At 42.0% G+C, this 23,880-nt stretch overlaps 2 protein-coding genes across 2 annotated transcripts; one reads left to right on the top strand and one right to left on the bottom strand.

Moving 5' to 3' along the window:
* Window positions 1–978: 978 nt before the first annotated feature.
* Window positions 979–8,912, bottom strand: LOC117249237 (ras-related protein Rab-19-like). The gene is made up of 4 exons (XM_033614737.2): window positions 7,863–8,912; window positions 3,944–4,127; window positions 1,922–2,025; window positions 979–1,834 (listed from the first exon to the last, which is right to left on the bottom strand). The coding sequence occupies exons 1-4, from the start codon at window positions 8,055–8,057 to the stop codon at window positions 1,649–1,651; spliced, it is 669 nt and encodes a 222-aa protein (XP_033470628.1). The 5' UTR covers window positions 8,058–8,912; the 3' UTR covers window positions 979–1,648.
* Window positions 8,913–10,660: 1,748 nt separating this feature from the next.
* On the top strand, window positions 10,661–22,937 carry LOC117249021 (tetraspanin-8-like). Its single transcript, XM_033614335.2, has 9 exons — window positions 10,661–10,870; window positions 13,148–13,213; window positions 14,018–14,131; window positions 14,235–14,309; window positions 14,414–14,512; window positions 17,811–17,897; window positions 19,445–19,504; window positions 19,608–19,691; window positions 21,452–22,937. Exons 1-9 carry the CDS (start codon window positions 10,790–10,792, stop codon window positions 21,554–21,556), a joined length of 771 nt encoding a protein of 256 aa, XP_033470226.1. The 5' UTR covers window positions 10,661–10,789; the 3' UTR covers window positions 21,557–22,937.
* Window positions 22,938–23,880: the final 943 nt, after the last annotated feature.

The following is a 23,880-nucleotide window of genomic DNA, read 5'->3' as shown; positions in this document are numbered from 1 at the left end:
TCGTCCTTAAAGGTGATTTTTCCTGTTTACTGGGTTGCATGTAAACGTAGTTAATTGTTTCTTAGCGCAGTCACATATGTTTTAAATCACCTTGGTATTTATTGTCTGAGGCAAAGAGTAGCCAACCTGCAGCTTTAGGCGATGTGTAACAGCACAGTGCCCTCTAGTGTTCACATTGAAGTAGTCCACAGGATGACATAACACACTCACATGGACAACTTTGATAGTGTAGTCCTGCAAGTATTTATTTATAATTCACGGTCTTTTGGCTTGCAGCAGGTTCTCCAGGATGATTTCATCCAGAGTGCAGCAGCAGAGGATCACAGCTCGTCATAGTGGCACCACAATATGGAGGTCACTGGGTGAAATACTCAGAGTCTGATGTACTACAATAACATCTAATGTCATTCGCAGAATTTCAGAAGTTTAACCAGCAGGGGGAAGCATGAAGACAAAATACAACACAAAGAATGTTGTTGTGTTCAGGATAATTGGCTGAACCCATACTTGCCAACCCTCCTGATTTAACCGGGAGACTCACGTTTTTCCTTGCCCTCTCCCCTTTACCTCCAAGGGTCAAGATTTTCCCATATTTCTCCCGATTTATGAGACATTTTCACACCTTTTTGTCCTTTTTCATGTTTCTGCCACTGTACAGTGTGTATAAGCTTGAGGACCAGTGGTGTAGTGGAGGGTATACGCAGGTTTCTTGCCATTAACAGTACACCTTTCTATCAGCCAAAAAGCCATTGAAATATAGAGGAGAGTATACCCATTTCCTCCTTGGTAACCGACCCATCTACCAACAGGTACACCCACCTCATCAACTACCACTACACCACTGCCTAGGACTCTAAAAGTCTACTCTGTCCACTCAGACAACAATACACCTACACCAAATGTTGTTTCCTGGCATACGCATGAGAGATGGAGAGAGAAATGGAGAGTGTTAATACTCAAGGAATTTCAGACATCCAGGACAGAAGAATTCCCATTTACTGCAATGCTTTTTCTATCAAGCACATGATCATACAGTTCAACAGTTGTGTTGCCGCGTTTGTGCCAGAGATTCACAGCAGAGGGGCGATTATTCTGTATCTTTCCTGAGAATTGAAAGTACAATTAAAAGTATTTAACATAAAAATGCTGTTGCAGTGTACTTATTTTTGTTCTTTGAGTCAGCAGATTTTTTTTTGTTGGAGGATCCCCAATCCCCTACTTCGGTTTTGTCTCAAGGTTGGCAGGTATGCTGAGGCCAGCAGGTTTTCAGGATATTTAGAATGCTTAGATTTCGTGGCTATTAACCCCCACATTGATGCTTTAGTGATTACATTCAAAATTTGATTACTTTTGGTAGTGCAAACTTAAAAACATGGAATAGTAACAGTCAAACGGCATTTCGTGCTGATAATATTACATGACTTGGAGGAGAAGAAACAGCCCATGTTCTCTCAGGCCAGGTAAGTCACAGACAAGTGGCCTTCACTGAATTCATTTCTCAATACTATAAATATCCCAAACTTCCTCCATACAAAGATTCTTGGTTCTTGAGGCCTTGTGCATCTCTGGATCTTCTTCCATTCCTCTTCTCCAACATTCCAAATAAAAAGTGTCCTTCACTCTCTTCCCTGTCAGATCCACGTTCGAATCAGCAACATTTCTTCTCTGGTGGTGTGTAGGCAGCTACCGCACCGTTAACTGGCCGAGAGTTGGACCGAAGGAGAATTCGAGGTGTGTTGCTGCTGTCAGAGTCCCCCGGCTGGACATTGAGGCCGTTACGAGACAGCAGCTCTTTGGCCATCATGAGGAAGGCTTCTTCTACATTCTGACTCTCCTAGACGCAGAGAAGGAGATTGACAACTTTATCTAACAATTTTTAACCAGCTCCTCTGTGCTTTACATGCTTGAGTCCGCTTATTACCTTTGCAGATGTTTCTAGAGCAGCTAGTATGTCTTTCTCCTTTGCCAGATTGCAGGCTTCCTCGAACAGAACCTGACGTTCCTGCTCCAGGTCACATTTGTTACCTGCATGGAGACAGTCAGGGAGCTTAAAGATGCAGACACAAGACTACTTTAATGCGACAGTTCACTCCCAAATCAAAAGTACATGTTTTTCCTCTTACTTAAAGTGCTATTTATCAATTTAGATTGTTTTGGTGGGAGTCAGGGAGTATTGGCATATCACTGCACAGTAGGAGGCATGAATCTACTTAACAAGGGGCTAGTGCTTGTGACAGCAAAAGATGTACATATTAATGGCGTCCTCCCTGGCTTGGCTGTATTGTTGGCTAGCTCAGTGGTGCTACAAGAGCTAGCAATAGATGCACACTTCCTTCTGCATGATGATACCAGTGCCTCTAGGATGTTGTGGTCACACAAATTCTCACAAATTCAGCCAACCCCTGTGAAATACAGATGACCTTGCAATTGTATGGGAAATTCTGCTATTTGAAACAGGTAAAATCTCAGACTCTCCTTGCCTTGCTTTCTCTCTATTGATGATAATAGTACAGCTGTGGGAGAGTGAGCTCCACGCCCTGCACAGAGTCTCACACACAGTGACAGGGTTAACTGTAGGCATCACATGGGTAACGTTACCCATTAGTTTTTATGTGTTATACGGCAAAGTCGAGCCATTTCAGTGATGGTGTAAGATTGTTGAGACCGTTTATGGCTCAGAGTTGGATGTTAGCTGCTGCTCTGTTAGCTCATGCTAACCAGGCAGAGAGAGCAGGAGGAGAGCAGCTACAAACACCTATGCTCAGCTGTTGCAGACCCCCACTACTACCCATCATTACAAATAGATTCTAATTCTGAGGTTAAACAGTGAATGCTCCTGATAGAGTTTGTCAGGAATGAGTCCTAAAACCCGGAAATGAGTTAGCATTTTCCCACTCACAGTTTCCTCATCTCAGAGTCAATGGGTTTTTGGTTAGATGCTTGAAATAAGGTCTGTGGTTAACCCAAACTAAAGAGACTTTCACGTTTTGTACTACGACATAAAATATGTCAGTAAAAACCCCACTCCTGAATTTTGAAGTTTCTAAGTGTCTTGATAATGGCAGTTGCTAACATGTGGCTAAACAAGACCACAGAACATCATCACACCCAACATGGCTTTACAGTCTTGTTATGGTGGTGGCATTTGGTCATGCGACTGTAATGTAGATCATTAATAGCTTAAGGTTGGGTTTTTACTTCTTGTGATCACATTTAGGCTTCCATAATCGTCAAAAATTGTGTTAATTTGTGAAGATTATCTCGCTGAAAACCGTGTAAGTATCATAAATGTTTGTTGCAACAGAGCCTATTTTCAGCAATAACTCAAAATTCAATGGAAAATCCTTGACGTTTTGATGAGGGAACCAGAGCCATGCTAACTTCCGCCTCGGCCTACAGAGAAACCTAACTCCTGGAGCAATATATGCTAGGCTCTGAATTTGAGACAGCATCAACCCAACTAAATTTGCAATTTTCACTTGACCCCGCAATTTCATTGCAAAAAATGACTAAAACCAATGCAAATATTTCAAAAAGCTGCCGTGAAATCAGGCATTTCAGGCCGCACCAAACCCAAAAAGAAAAAGGCCACACAATTCTTGAGGGACTGTGATACAGTTGGCAGGTGTAGTTCGGTAAGAAAATAGTTCTTACATGAAACTGCTCACAACACAGACTGTGGATTATGTTCGGTAAACAGGTCCTGATTTCTTTTGGTGCTTTCAGCACCACAAGCTGAGTGCCATCTAGTTCCATTATATTCTAGAGAAGGCAGACATCTCTACGGCCGATATCTCCAACACTCGTCAGCTCACACCAAAACAATCTAGATTGCTTAATAACAATAAATGTAAGAGCAAAAATATGAATTTTTGATTTTGGGGTGAACTGTCCCTTTAAATATCCAAAAGGAGTACATCCAACATGTCATGTCCACACTCACCTATAAGAACCAGCACTACATTGCTCGCTCCGTAGAGCTCCACCTCTTTGATCCAGTGAGTCACAGAGTCAAAGGTTGGGTGTCGCGTGATGTCATAGGCGATGATGGCACCGTGAGCGCTGCGATAGTAGCTCTGGGTGATCGTGCGAAACCTCTCCTGACCTGCCGTGTCCCACACCTGCATCTGTTACACACACGGGAACAAGGAATCAGCTTTAACAGCTATATTGATTAAATACACGTGACTGGATGTATGGCTGACATGGACAATAAAACACACACACACACACACACACACACACACACACACTCACTCATGGGAAACAGTGTGTTGGATTCTTTATGTCTCTGCAGAATACTCCCTGAGCACCTGACAGACCATGTTAACATAGTAATGACTGTCATGGAGACCAATCTAAACTCACCTGCTCAACCTATTTTTAGCGCCAGTGTTGATGGTTTGAACTATGTCTGCTTGCTTTTAAACCAAATCACAGAATAGTGAATCACATCTGAACATTTCTGAATATAGTCTGTGAAAATAAATAACCCTGACTGTTTATAACAGGACGTGCAGTATGTTGTTCTAAAAAAAAGATAGATTGTTGAGTATCATTTCCAGGTCGTCAAATACACCAACTTTAGGTCTGTGGATCAGTCCGACTACCAATGCAAAGTCGTTAGCATTTGATGACCTTAAAACATCCGTCTACTATCTATCTGTCTTTCTTTAGAATTGCATACTGAACCTTTAAATGTAGATTCTGTAGAGAGATTGTTGACACTTGAACTCTACACCTAAAGAACTACACCCCTCCCATCAGTGCTCCTTGAGGAGCTCCATTTTACCATCCCTCTCAATCCCACTTCTCTTTATACATCCAGGTGATTTCCCCACAGCACGATAGTGTTGTGTAGCATGGTCCGACACTTTGTTTGTCTCCCATTTACAGAGCCAGGGCTGTGTGTGAACACTGAATATTTTTTCAGAACACACACACACGTTGGAAAGCTAGCGGACCGTGAGGAGATACTCGCTGACTTTGACAAAAAGGTATTAGATTGAGTCGCTGATAATTTACCAAGCAGTTCATTCCATTGTATTACTTTTACAACCTTATGTTGACTTATATTGTGATTCATCGAACATAAAAACAAATTAAATGGGAAAATAAAATGCTTCTAGACTATTAATTACCGACATCCTGCCTGTAAACACTGTTGGTGATGCCTCTGGAATAGAAGGGGAGGAGTGGATCCTCACAGTTTAACCATTAATAGTTACAACTACAGTAGGTTACTCTATAAAACTAACTTTTTTGAAACTGTAACTATATCGTAAGAGCAGTGCATTAGATGGATAATCCCTGAAAAAATCACGTTCCTCTGGCTCCTCCTGCTGCTCTTAATGGCATTTGCAAGAATCCATCTAGCCTGAACAAAATCAACCAATCACATGCCCCAATTGGAGCAAATCATCAGTTTCCCCCTTTTTTTATAATGAAACTTATTAACTTTGTAATCCTTCTCGCGTGAGAAGGGTATTGTCTCAATTAAGGATATGTACATTGCTAATGTTTCTGATATACCGAGGACAGATATTTGCTGGTTTGAGATTGGGCTCGTAAACATACAGGTTCATTTCCATCAATCCCCGAACAGCAGCCTCTAGATATTCTATTTCCAACAGCTCCATCTCTCAAAGGCACAATATCCATTATGTATTTGAAACTTTCACCTTTACAGACAGCTCTTGATGCATTGAGAGAGGCGTGGCAGGTTGATCTGAACCTACAATTTACAAATGCCTAGTGGTCAGATACATTCCTGAGAATGCACACCTCATCAGTATGTGCCAGGTATGGCCTGATTCGATTCAAGTTTGCACACAGACTTCATCTATCTAAAGTCAAAATCTCAAAGACGTACCCCTCGGTTGACGATTCTTGTAACAGATACAAAAGTACAAGTACTCATACATTCTGGGTGACTGGTCCTCCATTTTTGAAGCCCTTCCCAAAACACTTGAAGAACAATTGATCCAAATCCTCTCACATATTCAGTGTATTCGTATTCAGTGTAAAGACCTTCATATTCCTAAGGTACAGTCAAATAGCATTGCTTATGTCTCCTGTCACTCTCTTAGCCAGAAGACTTACACCAATCAGCTAAAACACTGAAACCACTGACAGGTGAAGTGAATAAGTGATTATTTTGTTCCAATGCATTGTTCTGCTGGGAAACCTTTGGTTCTGGCATTCATGTGGATACCACCTGACATGTCCCACCCACTCAAACACTGTTGCAGTCATGGCAACAGTACTCCCCAGTGGCAGTGCCCCCCCAGCAGAAATAAATAGCATGCTACACTACAAAAAACTGTTTAGAAATGGCCTGTGGAACGCGACAAAAAGCTCAAGGTGTCGACCTGGTTTCTAAATTTCCCAGCTGCCAATCCACTCAAGGAAGAAAAGAAAAAGATTCAGGCGGAAGGCAGAGTCTTTGCAGATAAACACACCTCCACACACTTCTAGTAGGTCAAAAGTGATGACTGAGAGGTATTACATCTGTATGAGTCTATACAATGATTTTGTAGAGTGTATCTTTAACGAATTTGAGGTAAGACGGCATGCCATGACTGTTTATCTTGCAGTCATCTAACTGCCTTGTCAACAGAACAGTACAGTTGGAGTAGGTGTGTTTGTGTGTTGAGACACACACTGTTCCTCCCCCCTGGCTATGACAAATCTCCAGGTAAACCTTAGTGACACAAATACAAACAGAAACATACAAAATGGTAGGAAATTTGGATGTAGCAATGACTTAATTTGATCATTCTAGGCACCCTTACCCACAGTATTAAGAGTGCTGCAGTGGCTGTGTCTACCCTTTGATCAATACAGGTAATCACTTTGCACATGGATGATCATTTGAAGGGTTTTAGAGGAAGTACTCAGGGTACAGACTAACTTCAGCAATCACTGTCCACCTACATCACTCAGTTCCCTTTCTATCTTAATGACAGCACGGTGAAAGTCATTCCAGATTTATTTTCGTCTGCACAAAAGCACGAGCGGAACAACCTGAAGGACAGGTCCTTCATGTGAGCAGCTGGTCCGACTGGTTTTGGACTCAGTCTAACTGACACTGTAGCCAAAGGACAGCCTCTCACTGTGGTGTCATTTATCCCTAAACCTAAAAAAAAAAAGTCCATCACATCGGACAGGAGGTGCGTTTTCCTGATTTGTGGCGTACTTTTCGTTAAATATCTTTCACATAAAAGGCCTGTGCAGTACTCCGTGTTGTGCTGTGCTGCCTGTCGTTGTCAGAGCCAGCTGGCTCTACGACACCCGCGATAAGGATCGAGGCATTTAGCTGGGGCACAATCAGGGTTTCTGCAGGGTTATTAAATTCAAGACTTTTTGAATACTGCATAGAACGCAATTTAACACCTGTTTCACAGTTGTACAGGGCCGATGGATAATTTCATGATGGATTATTATTTTCCCTACTTCCCAAAGTTATACAACAATAATTCCTAATATAGTGTAATGAGGGGATCTCGACCCAGATAAGCCACATAAAATGGATGGATGAACTAATTAAAATGATCATTTCATTAGGGGGGGTTTATACCTGACATTACTGCCTTTATCATTTAATACTTCTTAATACCTCATAAGGCCTTTTAGGAAACTGAATTCAGTGCTTTAAGGCTTTTCAGGACCTGAGAACAAGCTGATAGTTTGCTCTTCTCACACCTTAAAATTCTTCTTTATCCCTTTCGAGTGCCTAACCTTGACTTGAATCTACAGTCCCCTGCTGGTAGGCCAGGTTTTGACAGTAAAGGCTCCACTCATCCCAACATTCATGCATTTACAGCGTGTCCGTCAACACACTCAATCACACCAGTGCCAACCTTAACTTTCTTCCCCTCGATATCCACCGTCCGCACAGTGAAGTCCACCCCGATGGTGTTCTGCTGCCTCTCTGAGAAAATCCCTGACTTGAAATTCTGAACCACGCAGGTCTTCCCCACGTTTGAGTCCCCGATCAGGATGATCTTGAACAGGAAATCAAAAGAGTCATCATGCTCAGGTCCTGGGGCCTGCATGGTGGAGGTACAGTGGAGTCTGTGGACAACTGTAGATCACTTGGACTGTTTGAGGCCTAAAGATGCTTGGGTATCTTTATGCTTGAGTAAAGGCTGTGTCATAGGAAAGACCACTGGTCCCAAAATGCATTTCAGTTGAGAGGTTTCATCTAAAAAAGAAACAGTTTTCCTTCCAGTCAAAGCTACAGCTGGTCAGGCTAGATTTCCTGCAGCAGTGTGACTGTAGTTAGTCCAAATGTAGCCTGTAAAACCAGTTTAAGGTATGGAAAGTTTGTTTGTGAAGATGTTAATGGTGCTGTGCAAAGGTAAGAAAGCACGTCACAGCCTCTTTACCTCACCAATGTTTACAAAATAGAATTCAAAATAAAATTTGAACTGTACGTACACAGTGGAAAGAAAAAAACAGACGCAGCAATCTGGAACAATCAGCTGTGCCTGATTTCAGTAAGGGATTATTCTTTGTAATTCAGCTTCCCCTCTGTCAGTTCAGTCTGTCCTCTTTCAGAAGGACAAAACGGCCTCAGTCTCTGCTGCTCCTTTCAGCTCCTTCTCAGGTGTTGACCCAGTTTGTGGCCCACAGTAAGAAAAAAAAAGCATGACCACACATCCCATCCTTTTTGTCCTCCTGCACAGGTCCTGGTCAGCAGCAAAGAAAAAAGTAACTTCCTTCAAATAAAACAGAATTTAAAAAGATCCCTGTGTGTAATCCAGGTTCCTGTCCAATCCACCTGCTGTTCTTTCACACACGTGTCAGTTCTTTTCCTCCTCTGGCTCCTCTGCCTCTCTTTATCTCTGTGTCCTCCTGTCATCCGTTTTTCCTGTTCCTACTGACTAACAGCCTCCTGAGTCTCTCAGTTTTTCATAGCACCTGTGGAAACAATAGGAACCCGCCCTACCTGTTATAGGAGAGTAGCCCAGCCCCACTGAGGCTGTGGGATGCTGGGAAATGCAGTCATTTTGCCAGTACAGCAGCATCAGCCACACTAAAGAGTGCAAATACATTTTGGGATGTACTGACGCTTTAATGTCCCAACTAGAATTTAAAGTTCTGACAATCTGAACAATTCAAGTTAGGTTGCAAAGGTTTGGCCACCCCTGGTTAAAATTTTGTTTACTGTGAGTAGTGAAGTAAAGGGATGAACTGATCTCCAAGGTTTCTGATTTTACAACACATATTTCCTAATTGTCTGAAGTGCATAGACTGATCCTGTTACACTAACATTTTGAGTCCCACAACAATCCTGTTCTAATGAGTTATTCATCTGTACATATTAAGAACTTCATTGTTCTTCAAACAACTTGTCCTTTCCTTAAAAAGAAAAATAACCATCTTGCCTCAGTCTCTCCCAGCCACCTGTTCTTCCCATCCATGATGGACGAGTCTTTTGATATTTGGAAAAGAAATGGAATTGGAAATATGAAGGCCCTTTTTACAGATGAAATATTTCCTTCCTTCGAACAACGGTGAACTAAATCTAATTTACCGCAGTCTCATTTCTTTAAATTCCTCCAACTTCATAGTTACATTAAAACCATTACTTAAATATTTTAGATCTATATAGGAGATGGAGTTGGGGGTGGCTTTGCAAGTGGAGCAGTGGGTAAAAGCCCTTGAGGGGGTCCACATGGCCCTATTCTGGGCCCGGCATGGCCTCGTTCAATTTAGGGTGCTGCATCGCCTCCATTTCTCAAAAGTCAAACTCTTGACAATGTTCCCAGGTGTCTAAACTCAGAGTAATGAAATTTGTTTCTTCATTAGCACGGAGGTACTGGAAGAACCCCTATCCTCTGAGCTGGACTCAGTGGTTGAGGGAAGTGATGCGACACCTCAAACTTGAGAAACTAAGATTCACAATGAATTGCTCCTCGGATAAATTAAATCTGGAATCCTTCTCTGGAATATATAAAAGCTAGACTCTAAACCCCCACTTTCTTGATAACTCCACATGAAGTACTATTGTATAGTATTGTTTTTATATCTTGTTGTAGCCGATCATAACAACATTTTTTTGCAATGGTTTATAGCAGTGTATATGTTGTGGTTCTCCATGGGACCCATTTTCATTCAGATATCTTGAGGTGAGAGTTCAAGGGACCATTTGAAAATGGCTATGTCACTTTAGAGCGTTCTTTAGCCCCCTTCACATCAAGCACTTACGACAGGGTTGGTACCAATAAATGCCTTGGGCCGTCTGGTTTCGCTTACATAACATAGCACACTACAGCCTCTTAAAGACAGTATTGGCGTCCAATTATTTTTCACCAGGGGGGGCAGGTGTTTCAGGGGGGCCATGTCCCCCTTTTGAGGGCACCACTGGGTACAAAACCAAATATATACACATAAGGACAAAGGAAACATGATGATGTGCAGAATAACATGTTTAAATTGGACATGAAACGTCATTTGAAACAGTGTAATCCATTACTTAACAGTATAAAAATAATTCTAGATATCCAAATACAAGTAACTGATTTTTCTGAGGTTGCATTTCACCTCTCACTCATGAATGAATCCCGGCTGAACCTCACCCCTGTGCACTAATCCGCCTCGATTCCCATATTTCCGATTGCACTTGAAAGCGGCGCAGACCCCTCACCCAGCACATCACCGTGACGTCCTGTGCGCATAGATAGACGCTGTAGATGCCCTTACAGTTATTGCCAAAGGTCCACAGCTGTGATATTTTCTGCATGTAAAAGCTGGTTGTGGAGGCAGGGAGAGACGCAGCAGCATGCAGCGGAGCGCAGTGGTCGTGGTGGCGGATAAAACGAGCCTGAAGAGGCCGTTTATTTTTGCAAACGCTGTGCATATGGTAGGTACATCTCACCGCTTCTCTATGCAATGTTAGAGGCCTGTGTGATTCATCTGTATGGGCTGTTTCTCTGATTAAAGGATTGGATTTGCTTGCAGTTATTTTTGATCCAAATCATCCGTGTGCCTATAAATAACCCAAATAGCACCATGCTGGTGCTGTGTGTCTGTCCTCACATCTGCAGCAGTCCCCTCCATCAGATTTATGAATGTAGGCTACTATGTGGTAATGCCTGCGGTGCATTCTATGCACTATAATGTTTTAAGGTTGTGTTGAGGACAAAAAAATGACTGGTAGCTATGTCAGAAAAGACGCCATCCTGATCATTTGCATTTACAAAGATAACCCTGCTCTGTTATCCCTCCATACACAGACCTCTCCCCCTAGAGACTATCTGTAATGTCCTCATAGTGCTGCTGGTTACAATGTGTTTGTGTGTTAGAGTTGTGTGCATTGTAGGTCTCTATTTGGCTGTGATATCACCGTCCTGCAAAGGTATTATCAGGGCCGGCCCTAGACTTTTGGGGGCCAGGAGCAAGATGTGGTTTGCCCCCCTCCCTCACATTGTAAGGAATAAAATAAAACTAGACTACTACAGTCAATACAGTATTTTTTTATGACCCTAGCAAACTTGGTTTTTTTTAACCCTAACCCTAACCCAATACACCCTTCCTACCCAAGGGGCAGCACTAACTCAGGCATATTGAATGCCGCCACACGCAATTGGATAGCACGATAGCCAATCAAAGCAAAAATCAAGGTAACGTATTCATTGCAATAACCCCCATTTGTTTGCCGAACAGTGGGGCTAACTGATATATTATGCTTTTACCGTATCCCGTCGGCAAACGTCAAAAACGTCCTTCCTGGAAACAAAGGCTTCTAGGGCAGTCTTCTGTTCCTCTCTGAAGGAAAAAGATAGGTGTAGTTGGCTTAGCGTTTCTTCCAAAGCTAAATTGAATGGACGCGGTACTTCGGCAGCTGCAATCTTGGCTGTTTACTTTTTAACTCCGATGGCGCAGCGCTGTCGTCAGCATGTTATGCCCGTCCAGAGCCCGGGAACTGGATGGAGCAGTGAGAAACAAAAGTGTTCCAGCTCGTTTCTCAGCACATGTCTGACCACTGCTTCCATTGGATGTCAGTACAGGTACCACAAAATTAGGTGGGGGAAAAAGTGGATTTAACGGTATCGGTATTGGTCATCAGCTAAATAAGTTGTAATATATCAGCATATTGGATATCTGCAAAAAATCCAATACCCTGCATCCCTAAATGGAAGCCATCTATGGCAACAGGCTAGCAAGCAATCGGAGAGATAATGACTTGCTTGGCCTACTTGAATCGTCCATTTCGCTTGTCTCTGATCTTAGTGTTTTCTCGCTATTGGCAAAAATGGCACAAAATTTTCATGTTTCATTTTATGTACCTGATGTGGGGGTTTTCTTCCCGAAAATTATTGTAAGCAAACATTGTGAAATGGTCTTTTGCTTAAGGGCCAGCTCTGGGTATTATCTTAGCTGTAGCCTAATCCTGGATAGCTGTGCTACTGTCTTCCATTAGCACTTAAATTAACTTGACGTGATACTCCTCCAGTGGCTGACAAAATAACATGTATGGATTGGATACAAAGTAAAGCAAGGTTTATGCTTCTGCCCATCTGATGCAGAGACGTGACGTGCATCTCCCAAAAAAATTGTAACCACACGTGGAGGCAATGCCGACCCAACACAGACCACAAGAGCTATGATTGGTCCTTCAAACTCCATAATTTCCAGCATTTCTCAAGGTTTCACTTCCTGCTGCAGTACCACAACACCGCCTCGAGCCATTCAGTGGGCATACAGACCATCGGCGCAGTCGCTTCTCTCTTCGTCGTCATCATAACATTTGTAATAAGAGCATTTGTTGTTCAGTATCGATCATTTCGAGCTCCAGCAACAGTCTTTCTCTCTCAGTCGCCATCTTCACTGTGACTAGAGCAAAGCCAGAAGACAAACAATGAATGAGCAACGACCATAGACATTACAGAGTCTAAGTAGGTATATTAAAGAACACCACGCCCCCAAGTGCTTTGGCAGGGAATTGCATAGCGATGTAGACCAACAGAACGCAGAACTATGATAGGCACAAAGCAACTGCGTACACGTTGCTTCGAGTATATGCAGAAGCGTAAAGAAACTTTAAGAGACACTGGCATTGTAAAACTAAAATTTCTGTTTAGCCTTCGACACTTTTCATGTCTTCTTAACAAAAGCTTTGTGTTTCCTTTCTCCAAAGGCACTGTGCTTCTTCATGTTGACGATGACAGTCGCTTGGCACAGAGACCTCCTACAAACTGGCAAAGTAAGACCGACTTCTTAGCGGATGAAAATAATACCCTGAGCAGATAATATTATTTATCGGAGACGGACATAACCCTCGTCTTGTCAGGCTTTAAAAGGAGGAAAAGAGTTGCTGGGACATCCAAGGATCATTGGGGGGATTATTAATGCATGAGTTTACTTGGTCCTACATCAATAGTGCCTGAACGCACCACAGCAGCACTTTTTATATTGTCTTTTGTCTGCAAGACCTGAGCTAATGTTGGCAAGCATCTGCCAGCTGAAGTGTCCATTGTCTTTAGGCCCTGTGCCATACTGTAGCTCTGACCTTTGACCTCATTTGTAGCCGTGCTATGTTAGAAATACATGAATTAAACATCTTCTGCAGATTCTTTGATTCTAAATCAGAGATACTCAACTTGCTTTGCCTGGGGCCCACTTTTACAAAATGAAAGGAGGCCAGGGGCCACTTGCAGCAGCCCTGCACAGGTCACTGCCCCCAAGGGTGTTTCTATGATTTGAGAAAAATCAGGGCTTAGCCTGGACCTCTTTTTGGGTGTTCGTGGGGCATTTCTTTGATCAACAAGCTCAATTTTGTTGCTTTTTAAGTACTTAAAGTGGTAAAAAAATCTCAGTGATTCAGTTTATCTTCATTGTGAATTAGAAAATGGTTGGGGGGCCATCTAGCACCCTACCGGGGGCCAGATTTGGCCCGGCGTGGGCTGCAGTTTCAGTATCACTGTTTTAGATTATTTTGTTACATAAAACAACAGGTCATTTGCCAGTCAATGAACCCCTTTAAGGCCATTGTTATTTGTCTCCACAGCTGGTGTCCACTGTTTCTGTAGTGATAATGTACGTGGTGGAGATCAGCTGCCTGCTGCTCTCAGTGCTCGGTGTGGTTGGAGCCTGTAAAGGAAAGAGATGGTGTTTGATTCTGGTAAAAAAAAACACACCTGCTTTCTTTTCATCTGTGTAGGACAGTATTTATACAAGTGTTTTCTGCAAATGATGTTTCTCTGATGGTTTATGTGTGTTCGCAGTATGCAACTGGGATGGCGGCAGCCAGTCAAACGATAATCGTTAGAACGGCACTAAGTTACCAAGATGTTTATGAGGTAAAGTACCTGAATGCCTTGCTTTTACAACTTTGTTATCTTAAAGTATTAAAAAGCAGCTTTAACTACAGAATGAGTGTTCAATGTGATTTCTCCCTCCTCAGAAACGTGTGGCGCGTGAGGAGTCCAAGTTGCTCGCCATGATGCCCCTCAGTACAACCAGCAAAGCCAACAGGACCCTGCTGTATAGTATTCAACAGGAAGTAAGCAGCTGTATTTTTTAACTTGATGTTTGACCTGACCAGGCTCAAATGGCCACAGCAAAATGGAGCTTGTGCTCGGTGAATAAAAAAAATGTTGTCAAGGTGCATCAAAGCAAAAACAAAGAACTAAAGCAACATAACCAAACAAAAGAGGGGCAGAGAGACGCAGCGAAGTGAAGGTTCAGCTGGAGACATGCAGGCGACCAGCTGCACACAGACTGAAATAACCTGGAACATCATCAGATGTTCCCAGTTGCACTAATGATCTCCTGCCTGCAAACACAGAGCACAGACGGGTAAATCACAGCACAGGAGATGGCACCCCAGGGGTCATCACAACTGGGCCAAGTTTTAGATAACACATTCCTCTTCCTTAGTGCAGTGGAGCTTGAAAAATATAAATATATAAAAAGACTTTAAAGGGCACTTTTGTCTACTGGGCCATTAAATGGTGTGTGTCCCATTTGTCCATACATCTCAAATATTAGGTGTTTCTCAAAGTCAAGGAAGGATCCTTAAATTGCTGAATTTCAAGTCCCACCTAAGGATTGTTCCAATGTCAAGGATCTTGCTTATATTTGTTCAAATTGTTCAACAACATTAGAGAGTGACATAATCATCACAGTACTGGAACCCTCTCAGTCCTCAGAGGGTTAATGAGGCACACCTGGGCACCAGCTAGCCTGTTCCAATGTGTGCTCACTGAATGCAAGGAATGGCTTTTGCTGAACCTTTGTAGGACCTTGACTTTGAGAAACACCAATTATGTCATCAAAGTTTTGCATTTACACTTCCCATATTGCATTGGAGCATGTTAACACATTAGTGTTTCCATGGAGTCCATCAGTTAGCTGTTGCCTGGAACTTAAACCCCATTTTTTCAGCCAGTTTCTCCATTAAAAGTATGCCGAATTAGCTATCAGCAGTCCCTGTGTGCGGTGAACACGTCTGTACAGAAAGAAATCACTGGACTGCTTTGATACTCGAGCAAAGTTGAAAATGTGATTATTCTCAGGCAGGTTCTGCAGTGTCTTTGTTCTTTTCATGGGTGTATTTTCATAATGATTTGTGCACAAAAAAGGGTGCTCAAGGTGCATATTGATAATGGACATGGGAGATAATGATACCCTGAGAAAGTGTAAGTCAGATATGTAAAAATATGTGTATCTTGTCCTTGTGTCTGGATTTGACTGAGTTTATGACAAGGAGATTAGCCTCACAGCGTGGCTTCACAAAACACACTCCTTTAATGGGAGCAAAACCACATAAGACTGTCACTGCTGGCTTGCCATCCTTGACAGCATGTTTATTTGCTGTACTAGTTTGCTAATACAACCAGCTGAAACCTTTGTGGTTTATCAGGCAAGCCACTAACGTGCTGTTAGCCGACTTGTCCTTTGCTCACCACAGACTACTGCTGGCTTAGGCGTGCTTCTGGGGCATTTTCTCCCCCACACTTGCTTGCTTGTTAGATGGAAAGCTGCCAGAGTTCTGACAATGCAGGAGAATAAAAGGAAAAGAAATCTATGGAGTCTGCCCTAAAGCACACATGTGGTGGATTTAGCTATCACACACACATCACACACAGCACTCAGGTGGCAATCAAGCATGAATGTGGCCTCACCAGCGATATATTTATAGTCTGTGAGGCCGTTTACACGTACACGGTGATTTTGATAAACGGAGACATCTTCCTTCGTTTGTGCCCTTCGTTTACACGCAAACGGAGATTTCTCCTCTGAAAACGAGTCTTTCTAAAAACTCCGGCCAGAGTGGAGATTTTGGAAAACTCCGGTTGCGCGTTTGCATGTAAACTGAGATAAACGGAGATAAACGGAGTTATAGGCAGCCCACGTCACAGTATGCGCCGGAACTTGCGCCTGTGTAAAAAGTGCGACCTATGTTGCTATGGTGACAATGGATACATGGAAGGCTTGAGCTTCTCGTTACACTGCCACCTACAGGTTTGGCATGCTCTTGTGTATATATACACGGGTAAGTGTAAACGAAGATCTTTTTGAAAACGGAGACGGTGAAATGTCCGTTTATGAAAATAGCCGGCAACGTATAAACGGCCTCTAAAGGGCAGGGCCGGGCAGGTGGGTGTGTCTTATCTTAAAGAGGTTTCACCTGGGCAAATGATTTGGGGAAGAGTCATGGACAAAAGCCCAATTACTGGTTCATTCTTGTGCTAAGCATTGACTTTTGCCATTTGAAATATTGCATAGACTTCACTTATCAAAAATAAGCTCTGTAAATATATTCAAATATATGTATCAAATATTCAACATATTGGCAAAATATTTCTCAGTCACTTTCAGACGTCCTGGGTCAACCTGGGTAGATTCTGAACCTCTGACCGCACCCTTTGGTATTAAAGGTTCTGATCTCGTGTTCACCAGCTCCCAACATAACATGATATTGTTTGTAACCCTACTAGCATGTAAATTGATATTATTAAATTGGAAGCAAACACGGGCCCCTGACCATTCTGCCCACGAGAAGGATGTGATGCACCACCTGCATTTGGAAAGATTAAATTCTCATTAAGAGGGTGTGAAAACAAATTCTACCAGATCTGGCAACCCTTTACAGACCAGAAGTTCTAAGATATTATTATTATTGTTATTATTATTATTATTATTATTATTTTAATTATTTGTTTATTTTCTTTTTTAATTGTTTTTAAATAGAACGCTAAATTTTATTTTTCAATTGAATATTTTCTATATTTCTTATAAATTATGCTTTCACTTTTATAAATATATGACGCACCACCTGCATTTGGAAAAGATTAAATTCTCATTGAGAGGGTTTGACCACCGCCCTTTTTTATTTTATTTTATTTCTTTATTTATTATTTTATTTATTATTATCTTTTATTATTTATTTATTTATTTTATTGTTTTAAATAGAACGAAACATTTTATCTGTAAATATTATATTCTGAAATATATAATAATCTGTCTTTTTCTTTACATGTATGACAACTCACCCTTTAGAGTATTTTTGATTTTTGACTTTTTTTTGTATCAGAAATTCTGATTTCACTTTTATACTACTGCCACTCTCAACCCCCAATAAAAAGACTTGGATAAAGAAGTATCACATACCCTGCCATGGGGGAATCATTCCCCGTACAAATCCAGCCAGTACATTGAAAAGTCATGATTTGTACCCTCAGATGTGAGGGATGAAATGTTTATGTGCTTTCTGTGTGATATATCTTGTGATGCATTTTGTCCTGGTTTATCTGTAACCTTTAACTTCTGTACATGTGTGTGTTTGTCACCTCCAGTTCGAGTGCTGTGGTCTCATTGAAGGCTACAAAGACTGGGGCTCTTCCATCCCCGCCTCCTGTAACTGTCACTATCCAGGGAAATGCGTGAGTATCTCCTTTTATATAAGCAGTGACGATGACTCATCCTGGCCCCGCAGCCTCATGTTGTCAGTCAAGTGAGACTCATGGGGGAAAACGTTTTGTTTTTTTTAAGTGACCTTGAAGTTGTGTATGTCTTTGACCAGAGGGCTGCAGCAGAGCTGAAGAGAATCCAATATACCTAAAAATATATCTTTACAGATGAAGAGACTGGAATGTAATCTGGCTTCAACTGAGTGGCACAGTTTATTGTGCATATCAATAATACTGGTAGTGGCAAACAGGTTTTCAAGAACTCTTGAGTTCAACTTTAAACTACCTGTTCAGTGGATTAAAACTGAACATTGAAGTAGCTCTACAAGATCTAATAAATGTCTATAGTGCAACAACATTTGGGAGGTTACACATTATCATAAGTGATCGGTGTGATGGCCAAAACTATGTGTATAGGATGTGCATAGGACCCTGGTCTCTATCTTACACACGGCTCAAAGCGACACACAGTGCAACACAACTGTCATTGGTAGTTTCAGACAGATGCAGCTGTCTTTTTTATGTTGCACTTGCACCCATAGGAGTGTAGCTTACTGCTGTTTTGAGGCAGCAGAAAGTGATTGCGCCATTGACCAGAAAACCCTGGTCTAAAATCAATGGTGCAGTATCGTCCTGCTATTTCAAGGGCGCACTACTCAGATAGTTAAATGCCCCTTCACATTAAGAGAGATGTGCGCATAGGAGGAGCAGTGTAATTTCATTGATAATTTCAGAAGCTAAAAGTTTAGATCTATTTCCTTTGTCAAATTTAAAACTACAGTTTTTAGTTTTGCTGCTGCAGTGACGTTACTATTACTCAGCAGAAAACTGCTTACCTCTTGAATTTGCTGAATCCATCGTGTAAATAGCAGCACCAGGTGCAGCCTGGTTTTTAAAGGGAATGGGAGATAAAACTCTGATTAGCTGAATTCATGTTACGCCCACAACACACCGAAAGCGACAAAGTACAACTCCTTTGCCCCTTGCACCTTACTTTGCACCCAGATTAGGTGCTTAACTGGCAATTCACTAACAAGGAGGTGTTAGTTGTCGGGGACTGGTGAATGGATGTAAGTAGGGGTGAAGGTGGAAGTCTTCTGTTAGGTTGATCTGGGAGGATGCACTGGAGATCAGGCCGAGGGAGACTCAGTGTCGGGGTTCTGTCTCAGGCCCTCCAGACGGTACCTAGAATGAGACATGGGAGAGGTATGCACCAGACTGAGGGGAGAAGGGAAGAGAGGATGAAGGAATGATGGTAGGGATGAGGTAAGGAGGATGGTGGATGAAAGGAAGGGAAAGGGAGGGTGGGTCGAGAAATCTGGGAGTTAACAAATTAACTTCGGAAGTGGAGATGGAGAGCCTTAGATGCACTCGCGCCATGCACTTTAGACTATGCCCTTAAGATCATTTAAAAAGGGCCCCCAAGGTGAATATTGTCAAAGCGGCACCCACTTTTCACCTGTGTTGAGTGAAGCTTGTATTTGTCATATGATGTGATGGGGTTTTGTGCTCCTCACTAGATTCGACTACGGGGCAGCGCCACACTCGGAGCTCCGAAGAACCAGTATGTTTATCAAGAGGTAAAAGATCTCCACATCTGTGTTTCTGTTCAGTGGTTCCTGACATTTGTTACTGGTGACCCCTCACACTGGTTTACAATTAACCTGCACTTTGTTTCCACAGCCTTGCCTACCAATTTATGTCTCTGAACTGAAGCTTGCGTTCTCACTGGCGATGGCTGTACAGTTTGGAAGTGGAGTGTTTTGGGTATGTGTGGTTTTTTTCCTCCACATTTATGTGTTCGGTAAGACTTTACCCGGACATTAGCTCATCATAAACTTTACCCTGACAGTTGAACATGAGAGAAATAATCATGTTCCTCTGGCTCCTCCTAGTGCTTCTAATGGCATTTTCAAGAATCCCCACTCACCTATGTGTTCTCTCACTCAGTCAAGCTCAATATTTATACTTACCAACTTTCCCATTTTTCCCATTTTTCATTGCCCTCTCCAAATTTTTACACCTTATCACAGCCTGTTTCTGGCACTATAGAGTGTGTATGAGCCCTAAGACTCTAAAAGTGTACTGTCTCCTACCGTTGGCACTTCTCCTTTCTCAGTCCTTGTTGACCCTCCAGCCTCGCATGAGTTGTGTACAGCTGCCAGTGGACGACTCGTCTCTGTGCTGACAGTGTCACCCCTGTATAAGTCTGATGGGACGCTCTACTGGTTGTTTAAGGAGTGTCTCGAGGGACGGGGGGACCTGACTTGGCCTCCTCCATAGTTTTGCAGAGGCTTTGAGCCTTCTGTTCTGCCTCACTTAGGCATCCAGGACCCAAAGGTGCGTGGTTAACGGAGGATAGCCGGCTGTGGGTCCATGGTGCAGGCCGAGCGTACAGCCTGGTCTCCCTCCCTCCTCTTGGTACTCTGCTGGAGTACCAGGGTCGTGAAGCAAAGGCTTCCGTTCCTGTTTTTTTGGAATTCTTTCGGGTCCTTCTTTCTTTCTGCTCTTATGTTTACACTTGTTTTATCTCGGGCACGTTTAACTCTCTCTTTATCTTGCTTTTTGGCATCGACTTTTCTCTGTCAGCTTGTCTTCGCCGTGTATGCTGTTGGCACTGTGTTGGAGGCACCTACTGGCTCTGACTGGTTATTGTCATTCAGACGAGGTAGATTATTTCAGATGTCATTAGCAGCACTAGGAGGAGCCAGAGGAACCTGATTTTTCACAGACTGTGGGTCTTTCCCAAACCAGACCCTCCTCACTTCCTCTCTGTCACCTCTTGTTTTTGTCATGCTGGTAAATCTGAATGAATTCCAGTCTTCTCTGTTGCTCATGGTTTCAGTAAAATGAACTAAATGACTGAAATGTAGAGAATCTGACCGATGTCCATATTGACAAAAGTTTAAACATTTATATTTGCATGTGCGATCTAAGCAGCGAACTAACGTTAGCTCAAGTAGGTAGCCAACAGCCTGGTTTTATACATCCAAAGAACTTAAGAAGAAGAAGAAGAAGAAGAAAAAAATAACCAGCTTGGTTTCCAGATCAGGCCTCTAATTGAGACAGGCCTTTATTTGTCAGAATGTGTAGCAGTTTTAATTCAGTAAGACTATTGAGTTATCACCTTGATCTAATCTGTGCTAGAGAATTTTCGTGATACAAATCAATACTTCCTGTCATGATGTAGACATAGTACAAAGGGGTTGTGGTGGTCGGATTTGATCCCAGGTCACCAGAAAGTCATGTGGCAGCCATCACTGAACACCACAACGAGTGCGTTCGGGATCGCATACTTTTTATATTTACTTTTACTAGGTACCGCAGATGCCCTACTAATGACATACTAATGTCTCATAGCATTACGCCCTGAACTTTGAACCTCTTGCTTTTATATCTGTTACCCAACATCCTGGTATTTTTGGCATACTATGTATTGGGACATACTTAATCTTTTTTCTGACAGTATGTCAGTGTGGGTATTTGAATGCACAGCATGCTTGTAACTCCTGTGCTCCCTCTCTTAGGTGGTTCTGCTCGTCATGAGCATCAAGCTGATGGGCCAGATAAAAAGGAAACAGGAGTTCATGGCTCTTCTCCAATCCAACAGATACGTTCCCGGTGCCTTCTAGTCACCTCGTATGTTTTGATACACACTTCAAATTACTGTATTATCAAGCATACCTTGTTTGTATTTGCACATGTAAGCACATTATGTGGTATTCCATAAGCTGGCCATTTTGTGCCATAGGAACATATGTTGACATTATAACTTTCTGTTAATGCATGTGAGTGATATGAGAAGTAATGTACATGCATAGATCAATTTCAGATTACTCCTTTTTTTGCCTTCCTGCTGTAAAAACATTGCAATTTAATGAAACTAACCGTCTTTATTAATCAGCTCATTTTCTTTGTCATATCTCTGGAATTATGTTCAAAGTGAATATTGTACCAACATTAACCAGCCATCTGTTTTCTCTGAGTAGCTGCAGCCGATCCCGGCATTTCATTTATTTATTTATTTATTTATTTTACAGTCAGTGTTGTCTTCTCTTAATAATATTCAATATTATTTATCTCCATTTCCTTCATACCTAGATACACCTCTGAGTCTTTGGAAAGACGGATATTAACCTAACTACATCTACTGTAGCTAAAACTTTATCAATTAATCAACTAATGGGTTAACCACTTGTCGACTGGACCAACGTCTTTTAAACACAAATATTTAAATATTCGTACGTCTTAAGCTCACTCATTGAATTTTCAGCATTAGAGCAACCAATAATCTTTGAACCAGTAATAATATTAATAATATTATGTAGCACCTTTCTTAAACAGTGTTTACAAAGTGCTTTGACTGAAATATAATCGTTTATTTATTACTGAGCATTGTTTTTTGGGTAAATAATCAGGTTGGACAAAGGAATGAGACACAGCTCTCAGCGGGACAACAGAATGTCTTGATGCCTTGTTATGCACAATGTATATTTGAAACGTAATCACTCCATCTGGTTGTTATTAAAGCACATTGATTGGGTAAATGACGCCCACCGGGAGGAGAGCGGATTTCGTTCGGTTGCACATTCAGTAGACACGCAGTAAAATCCTCAATTACTTTGCCTCCAAATTTTCGATTTCAAGGTTTGGAGAGTTTTTGGCACGGCCGCTGCAGACAGGTTGTGAGAGGCTCTCGTAGGGAAACGTGTCACCAGTAATCTTGCAGAGACTGAAGTGTCGCAACTGATGCCACTCTCACCGAAGAAGCCTTTTACGCCACATCACTCCGAATATGACTTGCATGAGCTGCCTGCGGTCGAGATGTCAAACGAGTTTCATCTGAAACAGCAGATCCAATGTCTACCTGTGCACTTTAACCATTAATGCCTAATATACAATATGTTCTTGCAAAGGATGGTATTTTTATTTCTGTCATACACTGTTTTTTTATTTATGGAATGGACTGTAAGATTTTGTAAATAGCAGTAATAAAATATGTGATTCTTGTTCCTTGGGTGTTTTTATTTTTTAAATGTTTCTTAGAGCTGGAAAAACCTACATTTACACAAGTGCTGTACGATTTTGTGGTACTTGAGTATTTATTTTAGTTTATGTTGCAGAGTTACATTTGCTTCTCTGTTACGCCCCACCCTTGGGCGGCCCTATGGGAGGAACAAAACTCCACCACGGACCCAAAATAACCACATAAGACACCTTTAACACTTTTACACCTTTATTTCCTACAAATAAACTAAGCACAAAAAGTAAGGAAATTTGTGTTAAATCTTATACCATAGGAAAGCCTGTTTATTTCCCTTTTAGATGGTGCCGCATCTGTGGGATGAGCAGCAGAGCTGAGTATGTGGGTTGTGCCCATGAAAAATTTGCCAAATATTCTCTGCCAATGCCAATGAACAGGCGTTCCCCATAGTTCGTTGACAACTACTTTTTATTCACTGAGATAATGTGTACCTAGCATACCAGCTACAAAGTTGCTGCCATACCAACAGCAACACACAGACATCCAACAAAAGTGAACTGCCACTACCACAACACAAAATGGACACCATATGGTCTTCAACCACACACACACACACACACGTTACTATGGAACCAGCAACACAAATGGCCCTGATCTTTCGGGAAGCCATCCCCACCACTCTAAGATCCAGTGATCTGTGGGGTGACTACACAGCCTTAACAGTCTCCCACGCTGATCGGTATATTATGATATCAAGTTTAAGTCAAGGACAGGGTTACTGCATATCTTAGGAAAGGGGACCAGATAAAACTTTTTCTGAGATCCTCCTAGTGACTATCTTTGTCTGATGTAAGAGTGCTAAATGAGGAAGGCTTTGCTGATTTCCGGTTGCGTGAAATAATACAGCGGGCCGCGAGAGATGCAAATGCTAATGCATTATTCTGATAAGCTGATACATTTCTTTTTATTACT

This window comes from Epinephelus lanceolatus, chromosome 23 (genome assembly GCF_041903045.1).
Source record: "Epinephelus lanceolatus isolate andai-2023 chromosome 23, ASM4190304v1, whole genome shotgun sequence".
Lineage (NCBI taxonomy): Eukaryota > Metazoa > Chordata > Actinopteri > Perciformes > Serranidae > Epinephelus > Epinephelus lanceolatus.
The sequence above is the reverse complement of the archived record's forward strand: the minus strand, read 5'-3'. Positions and strand labels throughout refer to the sequence as shown.

What these genes read in the sequence shown, in the direction of transcription:
- LOC117249021 (XM_033614335.2), top strand. Translation starts at nt 10,790, where the DNA reads ATGCAGCGGAGCGCAGTGGTCGTGGTGGCGGATAAAACGAGCCTGAAG. An exon ending in GTTACCAAGATGTTTATGAG is followed by an intron (nt 14,310 to 14,413) that starts GTAAAGTACCTG and finishes CTCCCTCCTCAG; the next exon opens with AAACGTGTGGCGCGTGAGGA. An exon ending in TTGGAAGTGGAGTGTTTTGG is followed by an intron (nt 19,692 to 21,451) that starts GTATGTGTGGTT and finishes TCCCTCTCTTAG; the next exon opens with GTGGTTCTGCTCGTCATGAG.
- LOC117249237 (XM_033614737.2), bottom strand. Translation starts at nt 8,057, where the DNA reads ATGCAGGCCCCAGGACCTGAGCATGATGACTCTTTTGATTTCCTGTTC. An exon ending in TGTAGTGCTGGTTCTTATAG is followed by an intron (nt 2,026 to 3,943) that starts GTGAGTGTGGAC and finishes GTCTCCATGCAG; the next exon opens with GTAACAAATGTGACCTGGAG. An exon ending in CTCTAGAAACATCTGCAAAG is followed by an intron (nt 1,835 to 1,921) that starts GTAATAAGCGGA and finishes CTCTGCGTCTAG; the next exon opens with GAGAGTCAGAATGTAGAAGA.